At 37.1% G+C, this 18322-nt stretch overlaps 2 protein-coding genes across 8 annotated transcripts in view; both read right to left on the bottom strand.

Moving 5' to 3' along the window:
• Positions 1–484: 484 nt before the first annotated feature.
• LOC105255897 (sortilin-related receptor) lies at positions 485–11684 on the bottom strand. Its single transcript, XM_011265433.3, has 10 exons — positions 11407–11684; positions 9246–9521; positions 8479–8640; positions 8026–8310; positions 7671–7939; positions 3291–7576; positions 2820–3076; positions 2202–2673; positions 1904–2110; positions 485–1826 (listed from the first exon to the last, which is right to left on the bottom strand). The coding sequence occupies exons 1-10, from the start codon at positions 11677–11679 to the stop codon at positions 1765–1767; spliced, it is 6549 nt and encodes a 2182-aa protein (XP_011263735.1). The 5' UTR covers positions 11680–11684; the 3' UTR covers positions 485–1764.
• A 2454-nt stretch (positions 11685–14138) lies between these two features.
• Positions 14139–18322, bottom strand: part of LOC105255898 (spectrin beta chain) — a 31551-nt gene continuing 27367 nt past the window's right edge. For all 7 annotated transcript variants that reach the window (XM_011265434.3, XM_011265436.3, XM_011265438.3 and 4 more), the window contains 3 exons: positions 18025–18292; positions 17756–17938; positions 14139–15790 (listed from right to left, as the gene is read on the bottom strand). In XM_011265434.3, the coding sequence (XP_011263736.1) occupies positions 15787–15790; positions 17756–17938; positions 18025–18292 (455 nt within the window). In that variant the 3' untranslated portion in view covers positions 14139–15786. The remainder of the gene's footprint in view (positions 15791–17755; positions 17939–18024; positions 18293–18322) is intronic.

The raw sequence follows: 18322 nt of genomic DNA, 5'->3' as shown, positions 1-18322 counted from the left end.
ATAACTCTATGTTAGATCTGTTATTGATTAATTCTGAATTATTTATTGAATTATTGATAAATTCTAGTTCTATTGATTTAGTCATTCCGTATGATTTGAAAAAAATCAAAAGAAAGTTAATAGATTATTTACTCGGCAAAAAGAAGTTCTAAAATCTGCAATCGATTCTCTTAGAACAAAAAGCAAAATATCAAAATTTCTGAATCAAATAATCGTAATGCCACTGCAATAGAGTATTAATTAGAGCATTAATTAAAAAAGAGAGATGTAATCTTCTCTCCAAAACAGATTTCTCTATTTCAAACGCTTCTAAAAATATATACATACTTTATTTTAATCGGAAAATTATTTCAGAACAAATCATATATAACATGATATAAATTACATTAAAATAAAATATTCTTTTTTACGATTTTAACTTCAAATTTTTAAAAGTTGTAACGAGATAGAGTATTTTAAAAAACTATAAAAAATATTATTTTTCTTTTTGCTTTTTTCTCTTTTCAAATTGCGTAATCTAAGAATCATGACGCGGCATCATTACCATTTCATTCGCATTTTCAAGTATCATTCAGTTGATGTCTTTGCATGAATTTTTCTTAACTCAATCTTAGCAAAATGGTATGTCATTTTTAAAATATAAAAAAATTAAAAAAATGTAATCTATTTTATTCCCACAAAACATATAATATCTAATAATTTTTTCATAAATTTAGGCTAAACAAAATTCTTAACATTATGTTTAAATAGCGTTCCTAATTTATCAACGATCAGTTCATTTTTATTACAAAATTATATATAATTATTGGAATATTCGAATTATACACAATAATCGAAATATTCCCTTGCATATTTAATTGCAACATGCCTCTGTATGAGGGTCAGGTCACCTTTTTTACGAGATTGAAACTCGCTTATAGAAACTTCTTTCAATGCCGCATCATAGGCTCGATAGTAATTGCAACGATTACAAATGTTTGCTCAAGAAAAGACTCTTTATCAAACGAAATGTTATAGAAATGTACTCGATAATAAATGAAACTAATACATCCTTCAAATGCGGCATAAAAGAAAGCATTACTTTGGTCGTGCACTTCCTATGGAAAGAACTTATAGCATCTATGTGTAGATTTGTTTGTTTATTATAATAATTTTCAAGATTTTATGCAGAATATCGAAAGTTTACTTTCATCTCAATAAATCAACAGATTAAAAAAAAAATGTTTCTTCACACAAGTCATAGAAATATAGCATTAGAAATCCATCTCGCTAAATGTGTGACATATCGAAAATCTCACAATCTCGTGACCCATAAAAAATATTTAGTATATACAAATTGCCGTTTCTTCAACTAACATCTACTTCCGTTGTTAGACGATAAAATTCAGTTTCAAACTGTAGCTGTCTCGATTTGTTTACATTCAAATTTAAGATGCAACGGTCTCTCTCCAATTACACGGCAGATGATCATCTTGATGATTTGTGATGTACATGTATACCGTATTTCTACAACGTATCGTATAAATGGCACGAAAAGCTCTTATGTAAACGTTGTAAGCGCAACTTCACTATTAATTGTTAATTATAATGGCAAATAGTATTACAATTAACATTCATCTAGTTTCAAAACGTTTTTATAAAAGCTTTTCTCTTTCTCCATTCATCATAAAATTTGATCTATATATTCAAAATTATCATATTAATAGTGTCTTGGCACATCTTTTCTTTTTTAACATGTAAATATTCTGTTTATATATATGGCGTTCATGCGATTACCAAAGGTTCGTCATCTGAAAAGCCTCGGATCACAGGACTGTCTTCTTCTTCTATAAAAAGAAAGGAAATAAATTCATTAGTTCTTCTTCCTTATTTCACATTGTTTCTCTTTTTCAAAATGAATTACCTAAACCGTCTGTCGTGCCTGGGAAGGTAGCTTGTCCCCGCCTCGTGTCATAATGACTATTGGCAAATTGTGTAAAGCTGTTAGATAATCTTCTATGCCGAATGATGAAATATGCTAGCGCTGCACCCAACGCTAAGACGACTAAGCAGATCGATATAGCGAGAGACAATATGTTCGACGTGTTCATTATCACGGGGAGTTGCGAACCTATTGAATAAAAAAATGAAAAAGCTTATTATATACATATATTAAAGCATATCGCTTCTCGAAAGAGAATCGCCTTAAAATAGAGACTTACCTGAAAATTGCGTACTCCACGTTTCACTCAATGGACTTCGATATCCGTCTTCCGTAACCAAACGTGCGGCAAAGGTATAAATCGTTCCATCTGTTTTAGCGTCCTTGTAGCGATAAGGCGATGGATCTTTAGTAAGAATGACGTTAGCCGTCGTCTCATTTATCTCTCTCGAGCCCTCGGCTACCAAAATCTCGATATGCCGCTCAACATCCTTCGGCATATCCGGCTCTTGCCAATATATTAGATAATCTTTATTATCGTGCAAAACAGTGACTTGATGGGGCGGTTTGATCGGTGGTGCCATATAAATAAATGGTTGAGTGGCTATAGCATTTTCCTCATCAGTCGCTACTGTAATATTATATTTTCCACCATATTTAATAGAGTGGAAAGTATGTTTCATGATAGTTTCATTAGTCGATGATAATGTCACAACCGTCTGTTTGTTGAGGATAGTTTCCGTAACAAAAATCTAGAAAAAAATCGATTAACTTGAATAAATATTAGTTTAGTTACACATGAGAAATTTTTCTCAATAGATACAACTCAATTTTCTTAAAAAAAAAAAAAAAAAATACATTTTCTCGAAAAAAATATTTCGTAATGTTATTAACTTACTGTGTAACTGATTGGTTCGTCAATTGTGGGACAACTCGCACTCCATGAAACGATTATACTGTCATTTTTATCCGGCGATGGCATTACTCGCAATCTTTTCGGAGGTGCGCGTTTGTTGAAGTACGTCGGAACCGTGATCGGTTGACATAAAGGTCCCGCTCCGTAATCTCCAATAACACCAACGGCAAAGAAGTATGATTCACACGCCTCCAAATCTTTGATCGTGGCCGTAAGATTAGTAGTTTTTAACTTGTAAGCTAAAAATAAAATAGAAAGAATATTTTTCATAATAAAAATATAAAAAACAAAAAAATTTAATCACGATTAGTAACATTTAATTTACAACGAAATACCGATTATCTGATTATATTAAAATAATAATTATTATATTAATTATTATATTAAAATTATTAATTATTATTATATTAAAATAATATTCGTGTAAAAAAAATCGTACAAATTTCTTCTCACCTTTAAAGAAATCAAATATATTGGTGGCGTAATGAATAGCATACTGGAATTTGATTTTCTTGGTGCTCTTAGGCGGGTCCCAGGTAAGTTTCACAGTCGTCCTCTGAGACTTTACCAATTGCGCGTCAAACTTTGTTATTAATGGCAGTGCAGTACCGTTCGTCGAAGCCGTCACTGTGGCAACTTTGCCAACATATTTCTTTTTCACTGCACCGACTTCAAAAGTATACTTGATTCCCGGTGATAATTTTGTCACTTCCAATTGATTCTCCATAGTCGTAATAGTTTGTAGCGTTGGATAAGACGGCGGTGCTCTGGGAGTAACATGATATCCATCCACATCTTTCATTTTCTTCCACGTCAACGTGACAGAGTGATTCGTCGTCGACACCACGCGAAGATCTTCAATGTCATCGATGTTGGCCGATCCGTCGAACGTCAACGTGGCAACCTTTGACGAAACTGACTGGTACTGTCGGTTCTTTGCCACGATCCAGAAAGAATAATTCTTGCCTGCCTCAAACGCCATGTCGATGATCGCGGAGGTTTTTGGCCGCGCGAACTCCATGGGCGGTATAGGCGGCGTGATGTAACCTTGATAGCCCATGATAAGACCATTCGGATGTACGGGTTGTCGCCAGGAGACTTCCACGCGAGTGCCGTTCTTCTGCGTAACTGTCACGTTCCACGGCTCAGATGGCACACCTTCGCCAGTTGTTATGATTAGATGCTTTGCTGGTGGAAATACAGTGCTTTGACCCTTCACTTTGACGTAGACAGTCAAATTATACTTGGTGTATGGGTCCAGATCGTTGAATTGGTACTCGGTCTCTTCGATCCACTCACTGGCATTGGTCCACTTGGCTCCTGGGCTTGCCCGCGCGATCGATGGCAGGAACTCGAATGTAACGTTCGATGGAATCGGCATCCACCAGAAGAGCAAGAGGCTGCTATCGTTAATGGCACGCTCATCCACACCCATCACCAGGACCTGATATACGCGTGAGCCGTTCTTCTCGCAGTTACTTTCGTCAAAGCCATCGAAACAATCCTGATGACCATCACAGTAGGATGCTAACGGGAAGCAGCGCGTTTCGTCACATGGGAAGAGACCGACGAAGCAGGATGGGGTGGCGGGTGGACTTGTGTCATGCGGTTGACAGCCGAGCTCGTCACTGCCGTCCGGGCATTCTGTGATGCCGTTGCAGATGTAGGATAGAGGAACACATGAGCCGTCCTGACGGCACATAAACTGATCGTTATCGCGGCACGATGCGTGCGTATGTTCGCAGTGCTGCTCGTCTTCACCGGATGGACAATCGTTGGAGCCATCGCACACCCATGCGTTCTCGATGCAATCGCCATTGTAGCACTGGAACTGATGCTCGCGGCAGATGCGCGACTCCTCGGTCGTATAAATTGGCGCCAATGTAGAGTCTGACGTACCGTCCGCTTCGCTGTGGCAGCCAATCTCGTCAGAATTGTCACCGCAGTCGTCCACGCTATCACATTTCCACCAATACGGTACGCACTTCTTGTTCTGACACAAGAACATCCAATCGTTGCAGGAATTCGTCGGCAGGATGAATGGTGGAAGCGCTGGCGACACGGTAGTGATGGTACAGTTGAATTCGTCGGAACCGTCTAGGCAATCCTTGTCGCCATCGCATGCCCATGACTGGTATATGCATCGATGTCCTTGATTGGTGTTGGTGTTGTTACATGTAAACTGCCACGATTCGCATACCAGACTATTACAATCCCTTTCGTCCTCGCTGTCCTCGCAGTCTGGTTCGCCATCGCACTTCCAAGAAGTCGGTATGCACGAGTGGTCTTTCTTGCAAGCGAACTCATCGGATCGACACGTATTCGGTAAAACGCTTCTGGTGCAATTACGTTCGTCCGAGCCATCCCGGCAGTCGTCTTCACCGTCGCAACGCCATCGATGCGAGATGCAGCGACCGCTGTCGCACTTGAAACGTAATTGATCGGTGCAATTGGCGTACGTGCAATTTTGTTCATCCTTACCGTCCTTGCAGTCGCGATCCATGTCGCATACCCAGTATTTTGGTATACACTTGTTACCGTCGCACTCAAAATTAGTAGGGCTACATGTGGCGCGATTACAGTTGGTCTCGTCCGAGTTGTCGCCGCAATCGTTGTCACCATCGCACTTCCAAAATTCGGGGATGCACACACTATTGTTACAAGCAAACTGATTCGACGAGCAGGTACTGGCAACGCGTGGGCAAGTCGAATTATCATAGGGTTTGATGCCACCTGGACAGAGACATTTTCCGTCTGTCATTACCATGCCATCCGGACAAAGGCACACATGATTGTTGCCCGGTGCACCCAGGCAGATATGCGTGCACGTGTTGTTTGTCACGCATGTGTTGTTGCCGACTTGCACGCTATGCGCAAAGATCTTCAGATCCATCAGGCCCACAATTTGGAAGCCAACTATTGTGTTGATTCCAACGCCGTGATCTTTGTTGGCGACAAAGATCATCGATTGTTTCCAATCATCCCAGTACATGTTGTCCTTCAAAACGGCGACTGCAAATGGATGCGACACGCGCGCATCGTTGGCGATAATCTTTTTAAATCTCTTACCCTCAAAGTCCGAAGAAGCGATATAATCCGCACGGGCATCTACCCAGTAAATACGTTCAGCAATGTGATCAATCGTTATTCCATTCGGCCATTCAACTGTAGGTTTGACGAACAATCGCTTGACGTCCGTGCCATCCATATTTGCGCGAGAGACAGAAGCATTGCCTGGCGACCAGTCGGTCCAGAATATATATCCATTCATGGGATGAACCGCGATACCTCTCGGTTTCTGCAATACGTTCGGGCCTAATATCGTTCTGCGCATTCTGCCCATGGTGGATATGTCTGTTCGAACTATCTGTATCCTCATTTTAACACCATCCACGAAATAGAGCACATTGGACACCCAATCGAAGGCCATTCCCTCGATAGAACTTAAATTACTTTCGACAAGAATTTCAGGATAGCTAACACCTGTCAGACATTGCCTGCCAATTGTATCATTTACAATATCCGCCCAGTACAAACAATTGTTCTTCATATCAAATTCGATAGCAATCACATTTTTCAAATCGTGTACGGGTAACGTTTCCATTTTATTTTCCACCAGATCTATTCGCGTTATGTGCTCCCGTTGAGCAACCAACAGAAATTCTGGTGTTTCGTTCATGGGACATGGTATCTCGTCAGGCTCAAAGTTTCTCGCAAGACCGCCGGAACATTCGTCATCAGATATCTTTATGTAGCCTTTTGTACGATTATAAAACTCGCCAGGTTGACATGTACTTGGCACGGCATAAGGATCGTAATCCTTCTTTAAATTATTGCGGATACAATGATACGGATTTCCGTGACGCGTGAAACCGTAATCGCATTGATAATCGTTTGCGTCGCACTGACAGACCTCCAATCGTACTGGTCGATCGTAATTCACGCCCTGATAGCAATTAGCACGTATCGCGCGTCTCTGATACGTTTCTTTACGTCCTAATACACAGGCCATAACTGGTTGATCGGTACTTGACGGCGACCAGAATTTGTAATCGTCCTCCGTACACTCCCTGTTAAATACATTTCGCAGATCAACCTTGATTATGAGCCACTGATGTTGTCCACTATCCGATCCGAACATGGTAAATACTGTAGTGTTCTCCCCGGGTTCCGTCATGAGACCGTAAACGCGTAACATTTTTTCATTGAACTCATAAGTTTGCCACGTTTCGCCTTCGTCCAACGAATACGAGATATCTCTGGTCTCTCCGCGCGACTTGAAATACTTTACTGCTACTAATAGACCTCCGTGATCGCCCATATTGAAAAAGTAATATTCCCTCAGCACTTGTTTCCACGTGAGACCCGCATCTCGCGAAACATAGAGCGCAGGATGGCCTTTTAAACTGGATCCAATCACGCCAGTGGCCATTATTATTCCGGGCGCTGATTTCGAGCTCATAATCGAGACAGACCTCGTTACCGGATACAACTGACTGAATCTTTGACTCAAGTGTAACGAGCAATCCTGCGGACAATGGATGTAGTAGCCTTCGTTATTCGTTGTCGGCGCTTTAATGCTATTCCAACTACCACCGTGATCAAAAGTGATGACCGATTCTAAGTGTTCCGGTCCAATCGAGCCTGATTTCGGAGTACCTTTCACTCGTGACGCTATGTATATACCTCGAAGACCTTCGACTTTATACATGTCTGTGAATGTCTCGTCAGCTACATCGCTATATAAATAAATACACAAATAAGCGGGGCAAAATTTTCAAAAGTCATACAATTTAGAATTTCACTCCATGCGTTATATTTCATTATACTTACTTCAACCAGCTGTCCTTCCAAGTACTGTTGAGGAAAAATGTGAAAATACCCTCCAAAGATAATGTAAATATAGCCTTTTCATGATCTATGACCTCCGACACATAAAGATTGACCATAGTCTCGCTGTGCGACACCGCGATGAAAACTCGATTGTACGATACATCTACAATATGGTAATCATTGCAATCCAATTCAGTGTTAAATTGCGCCACGACAAACGATTGATTTTTGTAAGACACATGGAGATCCAGGTGCTCCGACGTTCTATTCTGTTAAGCAGAATAAAGAATTAACGATCAAGAAGACTAGATTTATGAAAAAAGATGCTATGTAAGCACAACATCATAATACTTGCCTTTGAATTTTTGACAGTGAACATGTAATCGCCTTTGATTTGGAAATCCTCAACGTTTTCGGTGACAACAACAAATTCTCTTCGTAAAGCCGGTCTTACTCGCAAACCCAAAGGATGTCGACTTTGATGCCAAAGTAAATATTGAATATCTAGTTTCCAAACCGTATTCATTTCAGTAGGCTCTGTGCGTTCCACCAATAAAACACGAGAAGGTGACCAGTAAAAGGCCTTCACAAAGTGTTGTATCGGTACCCAAGCTAGCCCACGATCGGTTGACATCCATAACTGAAATCGATTATAAAATTCAAATATAATATTATTATAAAATAAAATAAAATTCGATTATTATAAAATTCGAATATTCAAATCTTTTTACGAATTCTTGTAATAAAACAGTTCAATAACGAAAAAGTCGCGTGCAAATTCGGTATCTAACTTTATTTCATTCCATACCTTCCGCATCGAATCGACTTTATCCAGTGCGATGAGTACTCGTGGATCTAATTCATAAAACGAGACCTCGGTCGGATGAAATGGCACTGAAATTCTTCGAATAGTTTTGCCGTTGTTAAACGTTATGAAGATTAAACTATGTTGACTGTCCACAAAAACACACTGCAAAGGAAATAAAATGTAGGAGATGTCCTTCCGATGACACGCAATCGGAAATATATATATATATATATATATATATATATATATATATATATATACAGGGTGTCCCAGTTATCTTCTGTCATCTTTCAAAGACAGATTCCTGGGATCATCTGAAGACGATTTTTCCTCAACGAAAATATCGAGGCACTAATAATTTTCGACTTATAAGTGATTGGAAATAAGGAATTTTTCGTAAACTAAGCTTTGTAGAAATAAAATATTAACAAAACCACATTCTTTGATTAATTTTAAATAGAGTTTACTTTAGTTGAATTTTAATTTAAGACTTAATTGCAAAGATATATGATGACAAAAATCGGGAACATGCAACAAATGATGGCCTTCACTGATATTTTTGCTGAGGAAAAATTGTCTTCAAATGATCCCAGGAATCTGTCTTTGAAAGATGACGGAAGATAACTGGGACACCCATCGAACGTGTGTGTGTGTGTGTGTGTGTGTGTATACACGTTCGATAAATAAATAAATTAAATAATAAATAATAAATTACCATTATACATTTTTTTTTAAAAGAATCGATTTTGTAAATAAACGAGACTCACGTATTGGTAGTACTTTGGATGATTAGTGAATTTATCCACGACAGCGTATGCTGCATTGGGCTCGGACGAAATCCTGAACTGTTCAGTCTTATTCTCAAACGTATCGCCATAATCGTAGCTGATGTAAACAGCACTAGGATTGGTCGGGGAGGAGAATCTGCCACCTTGAAAACGCACCACGGGTGTGCTATCCCTTGCTAAACATATTATTACATTGGAACCTTCCCCGACCCAATGTACCATCAATTGCTGATGCGAATCATTTAAAGCATTGACCTGTAATAACGAGAAATATAATGACTGGCGTTTTTCAAGCAAGCGACACAAAGAACCCAGTATATCGCTTTATCCTTGTTGCTTGCCGAATGTAAACAAGGACGAAATGATTCACTGTGTTCCACTGTGTCCTCTGTTTACTGAAAAATGTTTTGTAAGAGATGCTAGAAATCTTACGCATTGTATATAAATTTATGTAATAACAGCTTTTATAAATAATGAGATTTACAAACAATAAGAATTTTATCTTATATTAGTTGGACAAACGGCATGAAAGATAAAGAGATAAGGAGACGAAAGATAAACGTGATTACAAGATTAAAAATCAAGTGCGTAAAATTGTCGATTTGTTGAAAAAATACTGCAATGTTTATGTAGATTTATTAGTATGAAGGAAAACGTATTAAAAACATGTGAATGTAAGATGTATATGCGCGCATATAAATCGACATCTTTACTGCAGTAATTTTAGCTGCATACGCGAAATATATGCAGCAGGAGATGAATCATTGGATATGCGTAATTCGCGACAACCATCAAATTGTTTTCTCTATCGCATTCAATATCTCTTTTCCTTAAACAAAGAATATAAATTCGTCATTCGAAAAAATATAAAGATAATAAATAATTCAAAATATTTCTATATTTCGCAAATTAATGCTAATTAACTGTATATATTAGCATAATTTTTCTTAAAGTATTAAACGCGAGAAAAAAATTCTGATCGATAAAAAAACGAATAGAAGGTCAATCATTCGATAGAAGTGAAAGTTATCTGGCTTTTTTGCGTAATTAATTAAATGCAAAACAGTTTAAAATCTAAAACATGCTATGTATGTTTGAAATAATCTCGCAAAAATGATTATTCCTAAAAAGTGATATAATGCGCATTTAACATTAAGAGCACAGATTAATTAACATTGGAATATTTTTCTCTATCAAAAAAAAAAATGATTTTAATAACTTCGAAAATAATATGATTTTAATAGATTCAAAAACAATATGATTTTAATAAATTCTTCTAGTAAAAGTAAAACACAACCAAACAAAGAAAACGGAGAAATGTAATATATTATCGGTCAAATTAGTTTCTCGGAGCCTTGGGTAGTCCGTATCTCTTCAAAGCGACAAATTGCTGCGTTTTCCTTTGTTATCGAAAATTAGTAGTCAAAGTCAAAGTGCATATGCGCATCTATTAATGTGTCATAGTCACTAATCTATAAAAGCCCGCATGACTAAGCACGCGTTACGTGACATAAGAAAAATAGAGACGCAAAAGAGAAAAATATTTCCAAGTGACTGAAAATTCCAGCTCCAAAGCCAAGTCGCGGAAGAGAGGAGAAGACACGAAAATAACGATGATGCCGCGCGTAACAATCTCGTGTAACGATTTGTTTTCTTCGCAGAATCGACGTTCCCTTCGCGGAAAAGCCGCGGAAAGCGGAGAGAGCGCTTTCCTCGAAATGCGGGATGGGGAGGACGCGAGCCGAGGGCGGTTAGTGACCCCTCGCGTGTATCAATATAAACGATGCGGTCCGCGCGACGACGCTCCGTTTCGTCGAGATTGATTGAATTTACTCCGGAAGAGAGATAATACGGCAATTATGCCCCGGTTGCGACCGCGCACAAAGGCCGCGCTTGTCCGTATCTCGACGATCCCAATAGGAAAAATCCCGCGGGAGCGAGATACACAGACCCATCGGGGGGAGCGTGTCGCGTATCTGTGTACGTGGCGCGTCTATTTACGCTAACGTCCGCGAGTTTTTTTCCTTCCCCCATTTTCCGGGGAGGGAGGGGCGGGAGAACGGAGAGAAGCAACGACCGCTGTCGGCGTCGAATTGCGATGCGACGACACGACGACCTTCACCTACGCGAGCATACGTACCTTGGTCGTGATGTTTGGATTGTTGTTTGGGTGCTCGGGCGATACGTCCCTTCGCGTACGCCCGTCGAATGACGTTTCGTGCCCGTCCTCGTCCGGATCCAGGGACCGCCTGTCGATGATGAGCGGCCTCCTGTAGGACGAGTCGCGGTCCTCCGCGACGTGCAACCGCCTCGCCCTGTCACCGTATCTCACGCCGTAATTGCACTCCGTCAGTAGAACCAAATGGAAGATAAACGCGAGGTAGTAAAGAGCCGCTACCGTCCGGCCGGCCATCTTGCCCAAGACTGACTCTTTCGCTCGAGAGAGCGGGGATATTATGCGCCGCGGCTACGAGCGCGCGCATGCGCACGCGGCGGACGTGTGAACGACGCTTGCGGTCTGTTCGAGAAATGTATCGCGGTGCACCAAGGATGCTCCGAAGTGCATTTATCGAACACAATTTCGCTCCTTCTTCATCCCCGTTCGACGCGGAATGTTTCTGTTCCTGAAGCTCATTCGATTTCCGTCAATGTTAATTTTTATTGCGTGTATAAATAACATTTTTATATTAAAATTAAATTTAATTCAACTATGATGCGCGAATATTATATTCCACGGTTATAAATGTTTTCTTTCATTTTGAAATATCAAAATAATAAATCGAAGTTTTATAGGACGCTGCGGATAAGAAAAGACGTAGAATCTTTCGATAAAAACAACGGATCACCGTTAGGGGAGCGAATGCTTTTAATGACGATGCGCAGATGTAATAATAAAAGTATATTAGATAATGACTTTCATTTCCTGACATGGCTAGAACGATGTCGTTGACGCGCCTAGGTACGTAGATTCCTGTTCGCGATATGTGTAATCGACATCTAAACGTTATTTTTATCCTCTTCGTAAAAAGTTCGTTGATAATTTATTAAAAAATAAACGATTATTGTACAAAAAAAATTACAATTTATCAAAAAGATAAGATAATCAAAAACTAAAATTCTATACAATTACGTTGATCTAGAAGCTATCATTTATTATAACAAATAAATTACATTATAATTAAAATGTAATTAAAATTCGTTCATGTTTTAATGTTCCACAACATACTATAATAATGCAATTATCATAATTAATTGACGATTGTCACACGAAGAAGTAAACAAGACGCACCTCTTAAAAATTAAAATATTGCTTTTTCTAAAAATAAGTTAACTTGCTCAGTTTAATTAAAGATTTTTAAGTTTAATTAAATATTTTTTTATAAGTAAAAAAACGATTGAAAAATCAGAGAAACAGAGCAATCTGGCTTCAATTATCAGCTTTATCGAGAATTTTCAGAGGACTTTTTTTTTTAAAACAATTCGAGTATGTTCTGTTTGAGAATCTTATCTTACCTTGCGTTCACCTAAAGAGATAAATCAATCAACTGATTGCACAGCTGATTGCACAGAAAGCGAATTTTTCGACGATTACCACAATTTGCGGACGATTGCGGTGTCCGATAATTTCCTCCTCGTTTTTCGCAAAATCTAAAAATCACGGGTATTTTCGAGTTCGAACGCGATAATTATTCTTTTCGGACGTATTTTTCTTTTTTTTAATTTCGTTTCGATTCACGATGGACGTAACTAGGGCGTGTAGTTATCTCTGATTTTTAATTTCCTGTTTTTCGGCAACGGTGCACGAACGAATCGATATCGTTGCAACGGAAATTGTGCGCGTTGTTATTACTGTGTGCCTTCCGCACAATCGCGTGTATTTCCAACATTGACATTTAACTCGTGAACCTAGTCCCGCAATTTTGTGACGGTTATCATGCATGGACGGACATCGCATATCCTGACAAACTAAACTTCGCATAAAATGTTCTTACAGATGTAACAATTCGATCTTACATTGATAGATTCATGATAAATAAAAAAATCTCGTTGGAAAATGTACAGATCTTATGAGAACGGGTTTCTCGTGTGTCTTGTTTCGAAATTTCATTATAGTTTTTCCACTGGCATCAACTACAGTTCATATATATATATCGCATTTTATTTCTCAACGAAGCTATAAAAAGGCACATTAAAAAATTACAAGTTGATCTTAATGAAGTTTGAAGGTAAAGTAATTAATGCGTACACATTACATTGCCGTGTCTCGTGCGTGATAAGGAAGTGTGAGTATTGATTCGTTTTCCAAGGGAAGATGGAATTAATCGAGCGAAGTATACTCTTAATACAGTGTTAGATATAAAGGAAAATTGTTTTCTCGCTAAAGAGAAATACTGTGCCATATCTGCATTTCTAACGTATCGAAAATTGCAATCCGAAAAGTACAACCAATTATTTAATTTAAGCGATATTTAATGATACACATGCAAGCTCTTCTTGTATTAAAATGTTCCTATAATCGGATGTATTTTCAGTTATCTAAAAAATTGTTATTTAATCTCGCTGAGATAATCATCGATAATACGAATCCGGTCTTCTTATCTCGAAGATAGAATGTACGCAGAAGGAATATTTCAAAACGAAAAGAGCCACCATGTTAATTCGACAATTATCATATATATATATATCATCTATTATAATAATTTTTATTTCTTAATGTTCTTCATCATTCTCTGTATTTATATATTTATAGATATATTTATATATAAAACACATAGCTATGACATACCAAATGTTGTATTGTTTAGCAATGCGACTCTGATATATTCAAATATTTCCGCTAAATGCGCATGCATGAAATTATAAAAGCGAATATACGATCATTTTGATTAGAATTTATTCTCGCGGACATAATATGCGTACAGCTTCGTATATACAAATCTCTGTGTATATAAGCTTAGCTAAAAAAAAACGCAATTACAAACTTAGATATCCAAAATATTTAACGCAAGTCGGAATTAAATCATAAATTGCAAACGGTCGCCGAATCGATCAGTCGAGTCGCATTGATTTGGAGAACAAATGAAATGTCGTTTAATATATTTTTTCATAAAATCATTGTAATATTTCCAAGATATAATGATTAGATAAAAAATACGGAGAATAAAAAGAATTCTTAAAACTTTGCAATAAAGGGCCTTATAATCTAGGAAAGAAAAACAAGGCAAATGCGATAAATATTAAAAAAATTAACAATTACAAAAGAATAATATATGATCCGTATAATATCACGCCAAATGTCAAGTTGGAATCAAGTGAGATACAGTGATTTGCGACAATGATATAATAATTTACGGCTATATAATAATTTATACCGTAAGCGCTCACTTAATACGAACTGTATCATTTGCGCAAGTCTAGAAATTTTTAAATATCTTCCAATTCTACAGAATTATGATATTTAGGAATATTTAGGGAAAGGTTGGGAGGGGGAAAACTCTCTTGTTAGTTATTATATTTTCTTTATAATTCTTCAATGCGATTTTTTCCCTTAGGACGCTGCATATTTAACAATTTATTAAAAGCTAGTTTATATAATATTATGTCCCAAGTTAGTGTGGCTCTTAAAATATATGGCAGTCATTCAAACGCAAACAGACACGTTTGCAGGGAAAAAAGTCAAATAAAATACTGCAGTGCAATAATATGATAATGAAAGCGATATATCCTAAGCAATCAACACGGCTGGAATCATTTCTCGTTCTCGCGTGTTTATTGTTGTTGAAGATTATATATCTTCTATAATACGAGAACCTGTGTGAAATGCAATAAGAAAAATGCGTCAAAATATTAAAAATTAACTCGTCACAAAAATCTGTGCTCATCGTGTAGAATAATTATACTTCGTCATAAGCCCCATGATTAATATTTATGTTTCCTCTAATCTACATATTTTGCAAATGAATTAAGCTTGTCTCTGTCAAATTTCTTCTTAAAAAAATTGCTAAATTATAGAAATTCATAAAATATTTTCAATCATAAGGGAGATATAATTTATTATATTAAATGACAAAAAATAATTATGCATTTCTAATGCGTGACAATGATAATAAAACACGTAAATACGAATTACGTGTGTATTATAAAATTAAATCCCGTGTCAAGTCTGATCACGCTAACGTGGGACAATAAATGTCACTTGTTCTTCAACTAGCAATATTGCAAAGTGTCCAAAATTCATTGAAGAACTAAATTTAATTAGACTTTCAATAGCCTACACTTGTAAATATCAACATATATAACCGTTAAATATCTCCATTCGTCGAACGTAGGCGTTTTGTTAAAGATCCATTCAATTCGTCCTTCAATATATTTCATAACACCCCATCGTGTGTGATCATGTCTTCTAATTTTTTATTAGCGTTGCTTTAACCATGTAGAGCGACGAAACATTTTTCATAAACGCGATGTTGTGCTGAGACGCATTACGAGAGCGGCTTATACCGAACTTCACTGCTCCAGTTTAGCTGAAAATTAGCAAATGTGAACGGTGATAATTATTTCATCACTAGGGCAATCATTAATTGTCACTTCCAATTACTGTTTTTATGTTACAATTTAGTATTCGTATGCACAATGATGAGATTAGATAAGAAAAAAGGCATATGTATATGTATAGGAAATCAGCTAAAATTCTTGTAAGTTGTATAAATGCGGTTTACAATTTTTCAGGATGACATTTGATGCGAGAATTGTTAAAATTTAATATTAAAAATTAAATTAAAATAATAATTACAGTAATTATTGTTCAGAATTTGAAAGAAAGTACATATTATACTCGCTCTATTTCAACTACTGCATGTTTTTTATATATTATCATTATTTATAAAATAAATATGTTACACAAGAAGGATGCTACCACAAAAGTCTTCCTCAGCGCATTATAAAAGAGATTAAGTCACTTATATCTAATATATATATAAAATTATCAACTACTCCGTCTTTAAGGAGTCACATTTCGTGAAATACGTGTCTGAAATAGATGATGCGCGGATGTACTCAATTACCTCTACGATAAAAATTCCTGGGAATATTCTGATAGCAGAAAAAGCATGAAGAGTAAATGACGATGTTCAGAAGCGGTGGAAGCTACAATATAAAATTTGTGTGACAATGATACACAATAATCCGAATATCTACATAACACACTATCTTATGCGAAATAATAAAAAATATCCAAAATGAAAGCGATAGATATGTATGCGAATAAGCACTTATTACATAAATGTTAAACGATGTGGTAGAGAACAATCGTGTTCCGCATATCTGTCATTTGCTTATGATGGGAGAAACTTTACTTGCAAAATTTATAGATTTTTTTTATATGATAAAAAATGCCTTACAGTTCCCGTAAAAATATTCAAACGCTCTTATTGCTAGATTCGCTCTATGAACACAGAAAGCTCTACGCACATCCAGATATTCTCTCATTTCAGAGATTTTCACGTAATCATTCCGCATTCACAATTGGAAGAACATTCCTGCCGTATTCTTCAGAGAGAAGCTAATTATAACGAAAAACTAAATACAAGAAGAAAAAAAAAAAGACAACTGGAATGATGATCGGTTAATCGTGCAATAGTACGATATGGTAGAATGATCTAGGATTATGTGCGACTCACCGCATTTCTAAATGTTGTTCCAATTGTGTACTGTTTCATACGTTCATTGGTTTCGCTTTCTACTTTTTGGCTTTTCTAAAATATGATAAATGCAATATGATCGAATGCGCGATAGGATGAATGGATTTCGTATGAAGGAGTGAGGGCGCGTATCTTCTCGAATTATTTGCTTTGCTTTACGAGATGATCGTCCGTCACCCGTGAATGATAATGATGATGAATAATGCTTCTTTACGATAACCAAATTATTGTGGTTATCGTATTGTTTGATGATTAATTAAAATAATATTTTAAAGTGATGAAGGGAGGGTCGAAAACATCAAGAAACATTTTTCTCGAAAGAAGAAAAATTAGTCTTGTTAAAAGAGGAATATAATACGTAATGCCAGATATGTGAGGAATATCATTCGAGGAGTGTAAAGTAATGGAAGATGAGAAATGTATAATTTTTTTATTGCTAACAGAATATTCTCTATCAGCTTCATCGGGACGTGTTCAAAAGGATGAAGCAAAATAATAACAAGATAACAGGCATTTTATGTACAAGAATAACATGTTTTGAAATGCTGCAAAACTTAATAACTTATATATTCGCAATATTATTAAAAGTCAATTGTGGATTTAGAATATTATCATTACGTTGCATGTATATTTTATTTGCCAACTTTGTGAAATTTACAGAATTTATTTGGCTTTTAGTTTTAGAAATTCTTGCGCCGATCAATTCGTATATTCATATTCATATCGTCTTAAATTCTCGTGTACGATATTATTACGATATGATAACAAAATTTCTCAATCAACACTTACTTTTTCTTGAGAGTGAAGAAACTACGCCGCTTAGTTTCGGCTTGTGTCGGGGCGGGTAAAGTGTGAGCTCTAGACGTACTTGCACCTGATGTTCCTTGCGCCGCTTGATTTAATACAGACACCCAATCGTTCATCTCGGCGTCATCTTTGGCCTGGAACAGGAAGTCGGATCCGCTTTGCGACCTATAAAAAAAAACAGGTAACAATAATAACATTTACGTGAGCAGAAGCGTAAAATTAGATATGATCGAGGTGCGTTAAATACTGACTTGACTCGGAAGACATGTTTCTTCTTAGTGTAATCACTCGCTACGATAATAGTAGCGCCTCGTAAATCAAGGGGAGCTTCTCCTTTGTACGATTGATCAGGCGAAGCCTTGTACGACTTCTGATCTTTATATACACATAAGTTCTGCCCGCGTACGACCATGTACACCTTGTCCCAAGATCGATTGGATGCCTTCTTCGTCGTGCTTTCCCATTCATGCTTCCGCTGTAACGGTCCTTCGAATTCGTCGTCGCTCGGACTTCGTTGCTCTGCAAAAAATAACGTTCATCATTACTATT

Source organism: Camponotus floridanus, unplaced genomic scaffold (assembly GCF_003227725.1).
Source record: "Camponotus floridanus strain SB8 unplaced genomic scaffold, Cflo_v7.5 scaffold89, whole genome shotgun sequence".
NCBI classification, from domain to species: domain Eukaryota; kingdom Metazoa; phylum Arthropoda; class Insecta; order Hymenoptera; family Formicidae; genus Camponotus; species Camponotus floridanus.
Note: the sequence above shows the minus strand (reverse complement) of the source record. Positions and strands in the feature narration are given on the sequence as shown.